Source organism: Trichosurus vulpecula, chromosome 3 (assembly GCF_011100635.1).
Source record: "Trichosurus vulpecula isolate mTriVul1 chromosome 3, mTriVul1.pri, whole genome shotgun sequence".
Classification (NCBI taxonomy): Eukaryota; Metazoa; Chordata; class Mammalia; order Diprotodontia; family Phalangeridae; genus Trichosurus; species Trichosurus vulpecula.
The window spans coordinates 148,126,792-148,143,371 of NC_050575.1; the positions used below are offsets into that span (position 1 = coordinate 148,126,792).

Below are 16,580 nucleotides of genomic sequence, written 5' to 3' on the forward strand. Positions count from 1 at the left end.
CAGTCTCCTATTATCTCATGGACTTTGCTTTTGAGGAGATAGAGGTTCAAATTCCACCTCAGACGTTTGATAGTTTGGTGACCTTGGCAAATCATTGAACCTCTGACTCCAGTTTCTTCTCTGTAAAATGGGGCTAATTACAGCATCTACCTCACAGTATTGTTGTAAGGATCAAATGAGATCAGGTATTTTAAAGAGTAGGAATAGGCATTGGACTTGTAATCTTATTGCTATATAGAAGTTATGAGAAAGGAAACACTTTCTTACCAATGTAGACAGGTCAGCATTTTCTCTGTAATTCATAGTCTTAATGAATTGCCTAGAGCCCCAAGAGAGTAAGTAACATGCCCAGGGTGACCCAGTCAATATGTGTCAGACGAGTAATGAGTAAAGAGTAAGAGTAATGAGAAAAACCCACGTTTTCTTGGTTCTCAGGCTAGTTGCCTGGATCCTGCTACCTCTCCTTGAGGGATGTAAAGTGCCTTGTAAACCTTGAAGAACTGTATAAATGTAAGCTATTATTATTATTATTAATATTACCCAGACTGATCATCCCCAGTTTCTGGTTAAGTATCCCCAGTTTTCTCTGTTTTTCTCTTTTAAAATTATTTTTGCAAGTTAAAGGGTTTTGTTGCAGCAAAAATGATGGGCAAAGTTCTAATTTAGGGATAAATGATGATGTCTCCCCCATCCCAGCTTATATCTTTGGAGCCTCACATGGCACAGGGCTGTGTAGCCACTTTCTGTCTTTCTTTCAGGAGCTGCAGTGTGATGTTTCAGTAGAGGAAGACAACCGGCAAGAATGGACCTTCACACTCTATGACTTTGATAATAATGGCAAAGTCACTCGAGAGGTAAGAGGGGATGTGGGCTCTCTGTCCTCCCCTAGAACTTCCCTGTCACCTTTGTGAATCAAAGCAATACTTTCTATGACGCTAGTCCTTCCTATAGCTTGCCTCTGCTCCCAGGACTCCCACTGAAGCTCTGAATTTCCAATCCTCTTGAAAGGAATAGATTTTGGTATATGGGAGAAAGGGGCTTTCTTGGGACCTTAGCAAGACCTCGAAGCAGTGCCCTTTCCAGACTACTCAAGAGTTAAGACTATTAGTCCTAGCTTCCTTAATATTTTTGGGATCTGTGTAAACTGCAGATTCATATTGCATTAATGCATGTGGCAATCCTTTCTGTACCTTGGTAGACAATTTTTATGAGTTGTGGCCAAAAGCATTTGTCACCTGGCAGCCAACTTTCTGGCAATAAGCCTCCCCAAATTTAACTGCAATTAGCACCCAGCCTTGGGCTTCTTGAGGAGAGGTATCAAACACGCAGCCTGTAGTCCACATGTAGTCCCCAACACTCGTGTGCAGCCTGAAATAGATTAAAATGCAATTGGGAAGTATTTTTAAAAATAAAAAATATACAAGAGAACATAGATAATGTGACATTTTAAAGCTAGGTCAGTAGGCAGCTCACAAAAATCCTTACATACAGATTAATGCTCCCCCTATTTCCATTTGAGTTTGATGCCACTGCTCTGGAAAACTTGAAGGTCCTCACCGTGTTTGGATGAGTACAGTTCATGGTGAATATTCAGTAATTGTTCATCAAATTGAGGAAAACTAAAGTTAAGAGAAGTTCTTTGACTCATCTACATACCTAGCAAGGGACACGCATACATAGAACAGTGGTCTCCTGATTCAAGTCCGGAACCTTTTCCATTATACCAGTGCTACAGATGGTATCGATTAGAGTCAAGTAGTGATGATCATGCCTGAATTTCCAGTGGCTTTCTGTTTTCATCCCTAATGTGCCTGGATATAGAGGAACTAGCATGGCTTCAAGCCTGTTCCCTAAAAGTTCATAAGGTTTAAAGCTGGAAGGGATCTTAGAATTCATCTAGTCCATAATCCTCTCAGTTTTCAGGGGGTGAAATTGAGGTCCACAGAACTTAAGTGATTTACCCCAGGTAACATAGGCAGTAAGTAAATAGCAGAGTTGGTATCTGAACTCTCCTCTTCTGACTCCAGATCCAGTGCTCTTTCCCTGTATGCTCTCAGCTTTGTCCTCTAGAGTTGTTTGAATGATAGCCAAAATCCAAGCACTCAAATCGTGGGAGTGCCTTGAAGGGGAAGCCCTGGGCCCTTCTCCAGTGAGGACTGGTGAGCTGTTCTGAGTACAGGCTGAACCTAGTCTCTTCTCAACCCTGAGAGCTTCCCCTGAAACACCACAAAGACCATATGGTCTCTGTATCCATTTATATATGCACAAATACACACGCAGCTATATATGGACAACTATATATGCACAACTTGAGGCTTTGTGGGTCACCGAGTATTTAATTTGACTATATTTATAGATGCATATTAACCACATCCTCTTAGGAAAGCTCCATAGTTTAGTGAGATGAGCAAGTCCGGGCTTAGCAGTCAGTAGACTTGGTTTTGAATGCAGGCCCAGACAGTAATTTGTTTTGTAACCTTGGGAACTCATATTGATTGAATAATTGAGATCCTCAAAGTCACTCTGAATGCCATCCAATTTTAATATTGGTTCACCTTTGAGTCCATTTTGATTTGTTGATTGGCCATTCACCATTCAACAACTAACCCTTTGCCATGGCACTTTGGAGGATGGGGGCTAATTTGTCCCGAAAGAAAGTGCTCAGCCTCTCTAAAGCACCCTTATGTTCTTGTTATTTTCTTTAGTCTTACCCACCTGAATAAATGGTTCATGCTTAACCAATCAGCTAGTATTTTTCAAGTGCCTACTATGTGCCTAGCACTATGCTAGGGATACCAAGAAAGCAAAAACCAGCTCCTGATCTTAAGGAACTCACAGTCTAATGGAGAAGAGAGGGTAGTTCACCAGAAAGAGTGATTAAGTTAGGAAGCAGAAAGACTTGGGTTCTAGTTTCAATGCCGCTAGTGATGTGACCGCCATGAACAGACGCAGATGTGATTGCAATCTTTGTTGTTGGAAGTGGTACCTGATGAAATCCTGGATCCATTGGCTTATTAGAATCGTCATCCGAGTGCACCCTTAGCTAGGTTCAGAGAAGGTCATCACCAGGTTGCCCACAGGGTGAGGAATTTATTCACTGACAGCAACTCATAAAGTCTGTCTATTAAGATAGGAAGAAAAGTCTAGGGCTTTCCTTCTCAGCCATAGTAATTCATGAAGGCTATCTACTAAGTCAGGAAGGAGTTTTGACCTGCAGTGATGGAGGGAGAGTTCCCATGCCAATAAAGTCACAGATCCTGTAAGTCTTACTTTAAATGACCTTGACAAGTCACTTAACCTCTCACTGACTCTATTTCCTTCTTTAAAATAGGAATGATAGTCCTTGGCCTGCCTGCCTATCCACAGGATTGTCATGAGAATCAAATGGGATGATAGATGTAAATACACTTTGAAAATATAAAACACTACTAATATAAAGGATTATTATTTCACAGAAAGAGGGACCCACTTTTCCTGACAGCCTGTTTTGAGAACTGACAGCTGTGCCATAATTATCTTCACAGGGAGGTTTGCCATTGGACTTTAAATTCCTGATAATTGAGCTGATGTGTCTCGAGTGTTTGTGCCAAAGGTTTAGAAAGTGGCCCTGCTTCTTGGAGAGCATTCTGTCCTCCCACTGTCCATTTTGTCTCAAAGACTGCTGTTCTCTTCTCCATCTTTCTCCCTGTTGCTGGTTTAGAACATGAAGAGTCCTACTTTTCAACATTTCAGCACTGGAAGATTTTTCTTTTTATTCTTTTTCTGAGCAGACCCTAGGGAAACCTACCAACTGGTGTTGCTTTCTGGTTCTAACTATAAGTTCTTAAGAAATATCCTAGGTGATTTAAAAAAAAATAAGAAAAAAGAAAGGGTTAAAAAAAGGAGCATCCTTCAGAGTGGACTTGGAGAAAGATTGTTTCCTTTTCCTAATGAAGAGAAGGAGGGTGGAGGATTAGTGTCAGGGGAGAACTGGGGCTGGCGTTTCCCTTCATCTATTTTTAGCCCTAAATCCACTCCTCAAATCTGGTTATAAATATACAGTTTCCCTCTATGCTTTTTGGCTGTCCCCACACACATTCCTCTGTGTGGGAAGAGAAGGGCTCACACTTTTCTGCTTCAGTCAAATTTCAGATCAAGGCTTCATCTGGTAAGGGCTGATTCTCTGGGTTAGAAGAGTTTCTCTTAGTCCATTGTGTGGACTTCATTCTCTAATTGGGATTACTGAATTTGTATCTCTCACTCAACTTCTGAGAAATAGTGCCTGAGTGAACATAAAAATCAGTTTTTTAATTTATATAATTTTTTTTAATGAGAATATCTACACCAGGTATTTCAAACTCAGATGGAAACAGGGGTCACTAAACTACACATGAGGATACTAGTGAACCACATGTTGACTTAGAAAACCACAAATTAACATTATCTTTGTTATATTGTATTTTTATTTTGTTAAATATTTCCCAATTGCATTTCAATCTGGTTTGGATACAATCATGAGTGGCATTAAGCTTTGTTTGATATCTCTAATCTGCACATATACATTAAGACCATCTTCAGTGAATTTCATAAGGAAATTGGTAGCCCTTTGCAAATGATATTCCACAGGAGATCTCATCTTTCTAATCATTCAACTGATGGAAAAGTATGGAGTAGGGGACAGCAAACTATCAGCCATGGGCCAAATCTGGGCCAAGCTAAGAACGGTAGCTTGTGGACCATGTTAAAATAGCTGCAGGCCATAGTTTGCCCACCCCTGGTATAAATAATACCAAATATTCCACTGAGTTTATTAGTTTTTCTTATAATAATATTTTATTTTTCCCCCAATTACATGTAAAAACAATTTTTAACATTTGTTTTCTAAAATTTTGAGTTCCAAATTCTCCCCTTCCTTCCCTTTCCTCCTCCTTCCCTGAGGTGGTAAGCAATTTGATATAGTTTATCCATGTGCAATCATGCAAAACACATTTCCATATTAGTAATGTGAAAGAAGACACAGACCAAAAAAAAGAAGATAAAAAATAGTATTCTTAGATCTGCATTCAGATGCCATCAGTTCTTTTTCTGGAGGTAGATAGCATTTTTCATCATGAATCCTTCATAGTTGTCTTATTTGTATTGCTGAGAATAGCTAAGTCATTCGCAGTCAGTCATTGTACAATGTTCCTGTTACTGTATACAATGTTCTCCTGGTTCTTCTCACTTGACTTTGCATCAGTTCATATAAGACTTTCCAGGTTTTTCAGAAATCATCCTGCTTGTCATTTCTTGTAGCACAATAGTATTCCACTACAATCATATACCACAACTTGTTCAGTCATTGCACAACTGATGGGCATCCCTCAATTTCCAATTCTTCGCCACCACAGAAAGAGCTGTTATAAATATTTTTGTATATGTGGGTCCTTTTCCCTTTTTTTTAAATCTCTTTTAGATACAAACCTAGTAATGGTATTGCTAGATCAAAGGATATGCACAGTTTTCTATTGGCTTATTATGTGTTAAATATAAAAAGCATTTGATGTAGTAGTGCAAAATATGCCTTTAGTAGATCTCCCCACCAACAATGTAGTGAACGTAAAATCTAGAATTTTAAGGGAATTTAGAGGCCTTCTCATCCAGTCCCTTCATTTTACAGATGAGGAAACTAGGCCTAGGGAATTAATTGACTTGTTCAAGGTTACACAGGTTGTATTAGAGAAGGAACTTGAAACCAGGGATTCTTACTCTAGAGCCAACCACCTCATTTTATAGAGGAGGAAAATGGATTTTAGAAAAGGGGAAGTGACTTCCTTAAGGTCACACAGGTCGTAAGTCGGTAGCTCCTTCATTTGAGCCCAGGTCCTCAGACCTCAAATCTGCTGATCTTTTCATGAGCAGCAGCCTCCTCTCATGAAAAAGGCCTAAGACAAGTTGTCTGGTATCTAGGTTCTAATTTTATCCGGCCCATCCTATGCTGTGTGACCTTGGGGACATTACTTAATTGTATCTAATTTTCCTCAATCAAGCAATAATATCTACTTCACAGGAGTATTTGAGTTTTCCCCCAAGACTGTGAGAGAGTAAGCAAGCTTTGATACTAAAGGAAAGTTTATGGGAACATGTTAAAAAGAAAGGGTGAGAAGGAGAGAGAGAAATGCTGAAATATATAAAAAGGACAGGGAGGAGAAGAACAGGCTGAAAGGCTAAAGTCACACTAAGGAAAAGGGGGAGTGAGAAACAAAAGGAGAGAGTAAGTGTGCAGTAATGTTGAATTGTATTTAATTAAAGAATTGATCTGAAATTAAGAAATAGAGAATTTTTGTTCATTTGATGGTGAGCAAAGAATTGCATGTATTACATTAACATATTTTATCATCTTAAGAAACTTATAAATATGGAATAAATGATGTAAGATGTGAAAGTGCTTTGGAAATTTAGTAAATTCCATAATAAAACACAAGGGATGATGTTATTAGGGAAATTAAATTCAGTAAACATTAATAAGCACCTACTATGCACGAGACTCTTGGCTGGGGCCCTAGGAGGTATGTTTAGAGTCCAATGGGAGAGGGAAAGAAATGTATTTATTTAAACAGCTATAGCATTAAGGAGAAGTTTTAGGTGAAAGAAATCCCTTTGATCTGGATGGAGTCAGGAAAGCTTCATGAAGGTGGTAACACTTGGGCTTTGAAAGAAGAAGAAGAGGGACCTCAACATTTTAGAGCGTCCTGTTCAGAAAAAAATTTTGGTAATCAGGAGTGTGTCCAGAACAGGGTAACCAGGATGATAAAAGACCATAAATTCATGCAAGTGAGGACTGGTTAAAGGAGCTGGGGATGTTTATCCTGAGGAAGGGAAGACTTAGGTGTGGGAGATGATACTTGTCTACAAGTATTTGAAGGGCTGTCTTGTATAAGGGGAATTAAATTTATTTTTGCTTGGCTCTGGAAGATATAACTAGACACAATGGGTAGAAGTTAGAGACAAATTGGCCTCATGTAAAGGAAAAATTCCCAAGTATTAGAGCTATCTTAAAGTGGACTAGACTGCCCTGAGAGGTGGTGGGTTCCCCCTCACTTGAGGTCTTTAAGCAAAGGATAGGTGACCATTTGTCAGGTAGATTGTAGGGAATATACTTTTGGATCCTTTCTTACTAGCTGTGTGACCCTGGGCAAGTCACCTAACCCTGTTTGCCTCAGTTTCCTCACCTGTAAAATGGGCTGGAGAAGAAAATGGCAAACCACTTCAGTATCTTTGCCAAGAATTGGACATGACTGAAAAATGAATCAACAAAATCCTTTTGGAAGATACAGATTGGACTAACTGGTCCTTGAGGTACCTATCAACTTTGAGATTCTGTGAAGAGATGTAAAGATAGGGGCAGAGAGAGTACGTTCCAAGTGTGAGGTACAGTATGAACTGTAGCACGGGAATGAAAAGATACCTATAGAAATCAATTGATGTTATTCAGCACTAAATGGCCTCTTCTCTTTCTTTTCACTTGAGCTGAGATCTTCCACTCATTTCTGCAAGAGGAACATTTGTTGCCCAGTCAGGGTCCCAAATCTCTCTTGCCAAGCTGACTGGCAGGGCTAATTTTAGGGAAGAGAAGCAGCCCATCCCAGTGGAGGCTAATCTCTCATGAACATCCCTGAGAATGTGAGCATTCTAGGGCAGCTGGGTCACTGGACCAGCCTCAGTGACCCAGGAACAGGTGTGCTAGAAATGTACAAAGAGCTAACCCTGGCTCTGAGGTGAAGGGCCAATGGGAGTGGGAGAAGAGGCTTACCGCTTTGTTTTTAGATGTCCCCGCAGTGCTTGGCAGTAACTTTGGAGATAATTTTAAGAACCCGACCATCAGTCACAGAATCAAAGATCTGTAACTGGAGAAAGAACATCATAGGCTACTTCTAGTCCAACCTCTGTATTTTCCAAATGTAGAAATCAGGAAAGAGAAATGACTTGTCCAAAATACATAGTGAGAACGCATCAAAGGCAGGATTGGAACCCAAGTCCTCTAGCAATATTTCTATTAATTAATTGTTGTTGTTCAGTCATCTTTCAGTTGCATTAGACTCATTGTGACCCATTGTGGTTTTCTTGGCAAAGATACTGGAGTGTTTTGCCATCTCCTTCTCCAGCTCATTTTACAGATGAGGAAACTGAAGCAAACAGGGTTAAGTAACTTGCTCAGGGTCATACAGCTACTAAGAGTCTGAGGCCAGATTTGAACTCAGGAAGATGAGTCTTTCTGACTCCAACCCCAGCACTCTATCCACTGCACCACCTAGCTTAATTAGTACCAGGCTATTAATTTTGCTTCTATTTCTTTCTTACTGTCTTCTCTTTCTTAGTGTATATGAGAATTCTTGGTTAAAACCCAGTGTGGAATTTTTCTTGAATTTCCCATCCAGGATATCACTAGCTTGCTGCACACTATCTATGAGGTAGTTGATTCCTCAGTCAACCATTCCCCTACATCCAGCAAGACTCTGCGGGTGAAACTCACAGTGGCCCCAGATGGGAGTCAGAAGAGGAAGAGTATTTTGCTGAATCATGCCGGTAAGAATTGTTCAGGACAAATCAATGGTAAGCCGTGGAAGGGGAGAGAACAAGAGAACAAATAATTTAACACCCCTCCCCGCCTTTTTTTAGAGATTTACCCCTGCAGAGAGGGTTGGGGTGAGGGGATGTTAGGTGAATCTCTTCATAGAGGAACTGTAGAAATCAGATGCCATGTAAGAAAGGGAAAGAAATTCTTGACCCTCAGATTTAAGTGACAAGGGCTTCCTGGAGGGTGAGACTTGAGCTGGGCCCTGAAAAATTTGGATTAATGGAGTAGGAAAAGGGAAGGCTTTTATTTCAAAATGACAAAAACAAAGGTAGGAAGGATCTATCTCAGGGAGGAGAGAAGGTATATTCTGGGACCAGATTATAGAATACTGGGCTGGAGAGTCAAGGAGTAGGAGTAGGAATCAATAGGCAGGGAATAAGGGTATCCAGAAGTACTTTGTGTTTAGATTATGTTGGATAAGAAGTTCCCACAGTCCTTTTTGCCACACTGACTTTACCCTGGGCCCTAAGCTACTATCCTATTAGTTCTCCATGGCCTTATTTCTGGGGAGTTGTGATTCACAAATACTTTTTTTTAAAAATGCCTCTTGGGGCAAAAGCCTGGCCCAAAGCTTAGATGGCTGATTTGGGATTCCAAAAACATTTAAGGAATGTCTGCACAGCACAAAACATAGTCTTGGGAGAAATGCAATGCCACATATGACATGTTCCCCTGCCCTTCAGGAACCTAGATCTAGGAGAGAATGATCGGACATATACAAACAGATAAATGTAACACAGAACAAAGTACAATGAGGGCATGAATGGAGGACAAAGTGCTATGGCATCAAATGAAATCAGATGAAAATAAGACATTCATTGGAGAATGTTTTCTGTGCTTCCCTGGGTATGGGGGACAGACCTACCAAGCTTGAGGCGCAGAACAGAGAGCAAGGCCAACGAAGAGCTGAGGAGCTTGGAGAAGAAGCAACGTGCTCCCCTCAGGTAGGGAAAATCATCCCTGGGGATTGGCAAAGACTGAGGCTGCTCTTTTGGAAGGGCCTCATAGGGGAGGGCCCCCAAAAGCTTCAGCCGATCAGCAAGAATTTGGGGAATGCCTGCTTCTGGGAGGAGGCTTGAAAAGGAAGAAAACTGGTCGCTCCCCTTGAGGAGCCAACAGTCTAGTTATGGAAACAAAACAAAACACATGAAATAGTTGTGGCATCCTCTGGAGCTAGAAGGAGGGACTGCTTAGTAGAGTTCCCTCTTTCTTTTTTTTTAATAAGGAAGGTAAAGTCGGCAATTGCGCAATTGTTTATTGGTCTCTTACTTTGCACTAGTCAGAGAGTTGAGAATAATGGAAGACTGCATATGCAGATGCCAGGTTGGGTAGGAGTTGAGAAAGAAGAGATAGATGTGGGCTGAGCTGATGAGGGAGGAGGCAAGACCAGCAGGACCTTGAACGATGGAGTGGGATTTGAATGGGGAGAGGGAACTCTGGGAATTAGGGATTGCATCAGATAGCATGAGCAAAGGTAAGGGATGGGGGATGTGAATAGTATTTTGGGGAAACAACAAGAAGTCCGGTCTTACTAAAATTGGAGGGTTGGTTAAGGAGGAGGGTTGAGACAGTGTAGTGTGGTAGGTAAAACACACAATTTGGAGTCAGAGGGCTTGGATTCAAATCCTGGCTCTGTTACGTAGTAACTTGTGTAATGTTGGATGAGTCACTTTATCTCTTTTGGCCTTGGTTTTCTCATCTGTAAAATGAAGTGGTTCATCAGATAGTCTCTGGGTTCCTTCCCACTCTAATTCCTCTAAAATGAGGTTGGATAGAATGGAGCCAGATTGTGGAGGACCTCCACCGTCAGAGAGAAGAATTTACATTCACTGGAGATAAAACTTATCCATCTTCCTGTCTTTATCACCCTGATGCCTGCCCTCAGGCTGGCCCAGCTGCTGCTGCTGAGGCTGTGGTGCAATGTTTTGAAGCTGCACTTCAAAGAATCGAATGATAATCCCTCTTTGGTACATCTCTGGGCACTACTTAATCATCACAATAATCTTATGAGGTAGGCAGAGGAGGTGCCATTAACCCCATTTTGTAGATAAAGAAACTAGTGCCCAGGTAGATGAAGTAACCTCCCTAAAGTTACACAGCTTAAGAGTGACTATGGCAGGGCTGCAATCCTGACTCTTAGCTATGGGTTCTGTCCATTGCACCCCACCTGCTATTTCCTGTCAACCTCCCCCCACCTATTTGCATAGTTTCCTAAATGCCTCTCTATTCCTTTCCAGGTACCATGGAGATGCCCACTTGGAGCAATCTGGGCGCTATCACCATTGTGTTGATGAGAACATTGAAAGAAGAAACCACTATTTAGATCTTGCAGGGATAGAAAACTACACATCCAAGTTTGGACCAGGTAAAAGAATCCCCTGAGGGTGGGGAAAGTTTGTTCGCTGCTTACTGAATTCATCCAAATGAACATACCTGGGCTAGCTGAAGGAGCTGACCTTCTGAGTCCCTTGTGTCGTCTTCTGGTATCATTTAAAACGAGCCGGTTCTTAATGGATTCAACAAGCACTTATCTCATGCCTACTGCGTATAGGGTATTGTGCTAGTTCGGAGAGGGTGAGGTCCTGCCTTCATGGAGTACAGAGTTTAGTATGGCGATAAGACACCGAAATAGAGAACTGTCACACTCAGCATCACATGAGAAGCACATTTGAGAAGTTACAAAGCAAAGTATCAAGGGAGGTCCTGGGGGAAGCTTATTACTGACTAGGGAAATCAAAGAAGGCTTCAGAGAGAAAGGAGCATCTGAGTTGGGCTTGAAAGGATGGATAGGAATCCAGTTGGTCACGAAGTGGGGCGGGGTTGGTGGGTAAGAAAAGGCATTCTAGGCTTAGGGGGCTGTGCAAGCCAAGGCTGTGTTAAAAGGTAGAACATGCTCCGAAAGAAGACTATTGTTCAGTTTGGCTGGAGCATAGAGAATACGGAGGGAATAGTATTCAATAAGGCTGGAAGAGTGGTTTGCAGGGCATCCTACTTTGTGGATGTCAATGATACGTGGGTTTTTTGGAGCTGGTAGGCAGCAAGGGGCATGGGAGTATTGAGTTTGAGAATGAGAAAGAGAATGGCTGTGGGAAAGCTAGCATATGTACCAGAGAAGCATCAGTTTGTGTCTGACAGTCCAAAAAAGACAATTGAAGTAGATGAGATTTCGGGGTGGAAGAAAATCAGCCTTGTGGTCAATCCTATGGCAACGTTTTCTAGCTCTAGTATTGTTCCAGGGTGTGGGGAGCGTTGAAGAAATGAGAAAATTCTCTTTCTGTCCAGGCTGCACATTTGGGCTCAGAGACATCGAAGGAACTGACTCTGCTTGTTGTTTCCTAGGCTCTCCTTCACAGAAGCCTGAGCTGCCCACAAGAGTCCCCATCCAGACTAGATCTCGCTCCCATGAACCTGAAACCATCCATGTGCACCACAGAAAGTCCCAGGGGGCAGAACCTGGCCCCTTCCACTTCATGGACATTCCATATGCCAAGATCGCTGAAGTCCAGCAACGCCTCCGGGGTGCTCAGGATCTGAGCAAGCACTTTGTAAAGTCCCCCAAAGCCCAGAGCAAAAATGTGGGGTCGGCCCACCTGGGGAGGGGAGCAAGAAGCAAATCGATCCTGGGACCTGCCATCCCCTTGGCTTCCCCAACGACCCGCCCTGTCCCACCCTACCTCCTTGGCCCAGCCCCACCGATGCATAAGAAACACAAGCAGAGAGCCAAGGAAAGTCAGCAGATGTGCAAAAGCCTCCAGCCCCCTGGGAGCACGGTGGTGGAGAAGGAACATGTGCGAGACCTGCCTGCAGTTGTATTATATGAAGGCCAGGTGGGGCAGATGGTCCAGAGACACGAGCACCACCATCACCATGAACATCACCACCATTACCACCACTTCTATCAGACATAGAGCATCCCGCCCCCACCTTCGCACTAAAGAACCCCCCAGCCCCGCCACGATATGAAGGAACCCCTCTCCCAAGATGTCCGACTCCCAAGGCATTATTATTCTTATTCGTAATTATTCTTATTGTTACTTCACTAATATTCAACTAGTCTCCATTTTAGAAATTATACGGAAACACAGAAATTATACCTTAATTTATATATTGTGGAAACTGCATAGCTTACTTAATTAACAACTTGTGAATTTTTGTAGCGGCTTGTGAGGATTGCGGAGGCAGTCCCTGGCTTTTGGAACTGGGCTCTCCCTGCAGATGGTCATCGATAGGCTTCTGGGACCAGCACGGGGATGGAGGGGGTGGAGGGCCATCACCATGATCCAATGGTTCCTTGGCTTCCGCCTCCCTTCCTGTTTTCCAGCCTTTCCTGGGGAAACATGGCTGCCTGGTCCTACTTCCAGAGACCTTTAGAATTGCTGAGACGACAAACTGTTGCTACCTCTTAGTATTACTTAGATTTTATTTGTCCCTTAATTGATTGTAATGTGCTATGGGGGGGGGGGAATTTTGATGGACTCTGGTTACGTGACCTATCTGGTGTCATGTTTTCCTATCCCTGGGAACCTTAGCTGTATTTGTCAATGGAGTTACCCTTAACACCGACCTACTCATTTGAATCCCAGATTCTTTTCTGAAGGCAGTCCTGACTGTTCTATAATGGAAAAATCAGGAAACACCCTTCTCTCCTCTCCTCTTCGCTCTTAAGGGAAGTACATGTACATACATGTAGCTAAAGTCTGTCTCTGAAACCACACTTGTTTTGGAAAACCACTGGAAAAGGGAGTGACCACAGGAACATGAGTGCAGGGGTTGTTTTTTTTTTTTTAAGTCCTGTCTTCAACAAAATTGGGGCTGTTCCCAGCTGTTGTGTGTTGGCTTTTCCTTCTAAAATTGTTGTGACTGAGAATGTTAAAAACCCTTTCCCCTTATAGTGCTGGCAAATATATTGTACATACCTACATAATTATATAAATATAGCTATTTATAGAGACAGATGCTAGTTTGTCTCTATATATATTTATATAAATATACACACTCAGGTACATTTTCTTGTGTTGTAGAAATCTGTGATTTGCTTCTCTGAAATATAATTATTGTCCCAGGAGATGGATTTTCATGTGTAAGTGGCTATGGTTGGGGATATGTGGTTTAATTTTACCCCCTGGTGGGGTCTGCCTCTGTTTCTGTTCTTTAGAGCAAATGAGGAGGTTCCTCCTCCTTCCAAGCATACCAGGATTTTCTCCTCTCCTGGTTTCTCTCTTTAAGAGGGTTAGGATCAAGCAGATCTGAAGGAGAGATATGCTGGGGAAATTGGGTCAGAGGGCACTGGTAGCATTGGGCAGAGTTGAATGTTGGTCCTGGGTGGCCAATCCATAGGAAGGATTGCAATTTGGCTGCTTAATAAGGGCTAGGACCTGAGCAGAAAGAAAGAGAAAAGGGACACACTGAACCTTTCATGTGTGTGTATGTGTGAGTTTCACACACCTTTTCATATTCTCTCCAGTGAGAGTGTTGTTGGCTTCAGGTTGTCATGGAGTGGGGGAGGGGTCCGTGGAATATTTTAGAGGGTGCTGGGGTCAGTTTTGGCATGCTTTCTTTTTTTTACAGTGGGTTCCCAGCATCCTACAGCTATGAGAATGGAATATGGATGTGTGGCTCTCCTGGGCCCCTGGAGAACAGGAATGGTTTTCCAAAGGAACATTTTCAGAGACTTGTTGGAGAGGATTTCCTTTTTGTATCCCCTCCTTTCTCCCTCATCTATTTTAGAGGATGCACCTCAGCCTTTTCCCCATATTCTCATTTGGATCAGAGTGGTAGTTTTGGGGACTAGCCAGGGAGAACTCTCAAACTGTACCATCACACAGCCTTACTTCCCTTTCTTGTCCCTAGTCCTGAATCTGCATGTCTGTCAAGATCTTCCCTGTCTCTCTGTAATTGGAGTTTCTTTAAAAGAAAAAAAGAGAAAAAAAAATCTACGAACTTGTCAGTACTCGATTCTGTGTTATTTAGAGATTTCGCATCCTTGTCTACAGATGCTTAGATGGATTTTCCAGTTTCCAAACAACTATCCCCCCTCGCCACCCACCACACACATACCCCAACTCATATAATTATACGGAAGGCAGAATTATCTGCACATGGTGGTTCCATTTGTTGCCCCCAGAATTGTTTTAGGAAGAGCCTCAGACCCCTTCTTTATATGGTGTCTTTTCATTGTGTGTGTGGTTGTGTGTATACATACACATGCACACACATAATATGCCTATTATAAATGTACACACACATGTAATTATGGACTAGAAAGAGAAAAGGCATTTCCATGTTGAGCAGCAGGAACAAGCTTATTTATATTCTCGTGTTAATGAAGTCTGGTGTGTTCAAGTGACTCGTGTTGTGAAGCATGCAAACACCAGAATGTACATTCCAGCTGTCAGCGGCGTCATGCCATTGTTCTCAGAGAGGCGGAGGGAAGCTCCCCCTGTTACAGAGGATTGCCAATTAGGGTTTTTGGCAAAGGGGAGCAGACAGGAGCTGCCGCTGTTACTTTCTTCCTTGTTTCTTTCTTTTCAAATATCCTTTTTAAATCACAAATCATTACAGGGCCAAAGGGATTGGGGAATTTTAAAAATGCCAAGAACATCCCTTGAATATGTTCCGGAGAGGGGAGTCGGGGCGGGGCAGGTGCGGGGCGGGGGGGGGGGCGGCGGCAGAGGCACTGCTTGAAGTCCCCCCCAAAGAGCAGCTTGTCAGAGACGCTAACAGCGGCAATCACACCCGCGCTCGCATCTCCTCGCTGACTCTCAACTCCCCTGTCAGCGTTCCCGCTAATGAAAGTGGACTCCTGGAATATGCTCTCTCGCTTGATCGAATCTTTGAAATTCATTTTCCTGCCTTGCCTCGCCTCCCCCCCGCCCCCCACCTCCTCCATCTCCCACCAGCCCCCATCCCCAGATCCAAAAGACAAGCTCTGTCATGAGGCGATCATGTGAAAGGTCCCATGAATATTAATACTGTCACAGCCCCACTTGCAGACACGGGCAGGGGGCTTTAGTTTGGAACTTTCTATCCACACCATCCCCTCTCCCTATACGCCCCTTCCCCCAACCTATGTTTCCTGATGTTTGCTTTTCAGTATTTTGTATAGTTAACTAGAGATGGTTTTGACTAAATGCTTTATTTATTTAATAGCAAAAAAAAATGTGCTGAGAAGAATTCTCCTTAATTAAAGTTTTACTAGTTCAGAAAGTCTTGCTCTTTCCTTGGTTGTGGTGGGGTTTTTGGGTCTCTTCCCCACAAACTTTTCCAAAAACATCCAGTTAAACCCATCTTCTGAGTACCTTGGTTCCCGGCTTTCTCCTTTGAATTTTGGAATGCTTAATCAGTTAAACAGCATTAATAAATCAGCTACTAATATGCCAGAGTGACACTGTCAGCCAGGGGATATAAACAGAATCAATAAATCCCCACTCTTGAGTTTTACCTCTGCACCGCTTTTTTGTGACAGCCCTCTGATATATGGGAATCCCTCCTGGGAGGACAAAGGGTTCACCTATTGACCCTTGGGGGTAGCTAGATGGCTCAGTGGATAGAGAACTGGGTTTGAAGTCAGGCAAGACCCGAGTTAAAATCTGTCCTCCGCCACTTACTAGCTGTGTAACCTTGGGCAAGTCTCTTAACCTTTGTTTGCCTTGGAGATAGCTAGGCTTAGTGGATGGAGTGCTGGGCCTGGAGTCAGGAAAGACCTGAGTTCAAATTTGGCCTCAGATATTTACTAGCTGTGTGACGCTGGGCAAGTCACTTTAACTCAATCCGCTGGAGAAGGAAATGGCAAACCACTCTAGTATCTTTGCCAAGAAAACCCCATGGGCGGTGTGGTCTAAGAGGTCATGAAGAATCAGACACAGTTGAATGGCTAAACAGTATATTGTCCCTTGATTTCTGGGACTGGGTTCATAGTGCCCATGTGCCCCACTGTAGGTGCATCTGTCAAATGGGAAAGTCCCCACCTTGAATTATAGCAATG

General features: G+C 42.8%; 1 protein-coding gene across 1 annotated transcript in view; it reads left to right on the forward strand.

Moving 5' to 3' along the window:
* The window catches only part of NKD1 (NKD inhibitor of WNT signaling pathway 1), a 115,173-nt gene extending 101,840 nt beyond the window's left edge, over positions 1–13,333 (forward strand). The window contains exons 7-11 of the mRNA XM_036748465.1: positions 759–854; positions 8,397–8,544; positions 9,456–9,540; positions 10,834–10,961; positions 11,936–13,333. Of these exons, the coding sequence (XP_036604360.1) occupies positions 759–854; positions 8,397–8,544; positions 9,456–9,540; positions 10,834–10,961; positions 11,936–12,504 (1,026 nt within the window). The 3' untranslated portion in view covers positions 12,505–13,333. The remainder of the gene's footprint in view (positions 1–758; positions 855–8,396; positions 8,545–9,455; positions 9,541–10,833; positions 10,962–11,935) is intronic.
* The last annotated feature ends 3,247 nt before the right edge of the window (positions 13,334–16,580 follow it).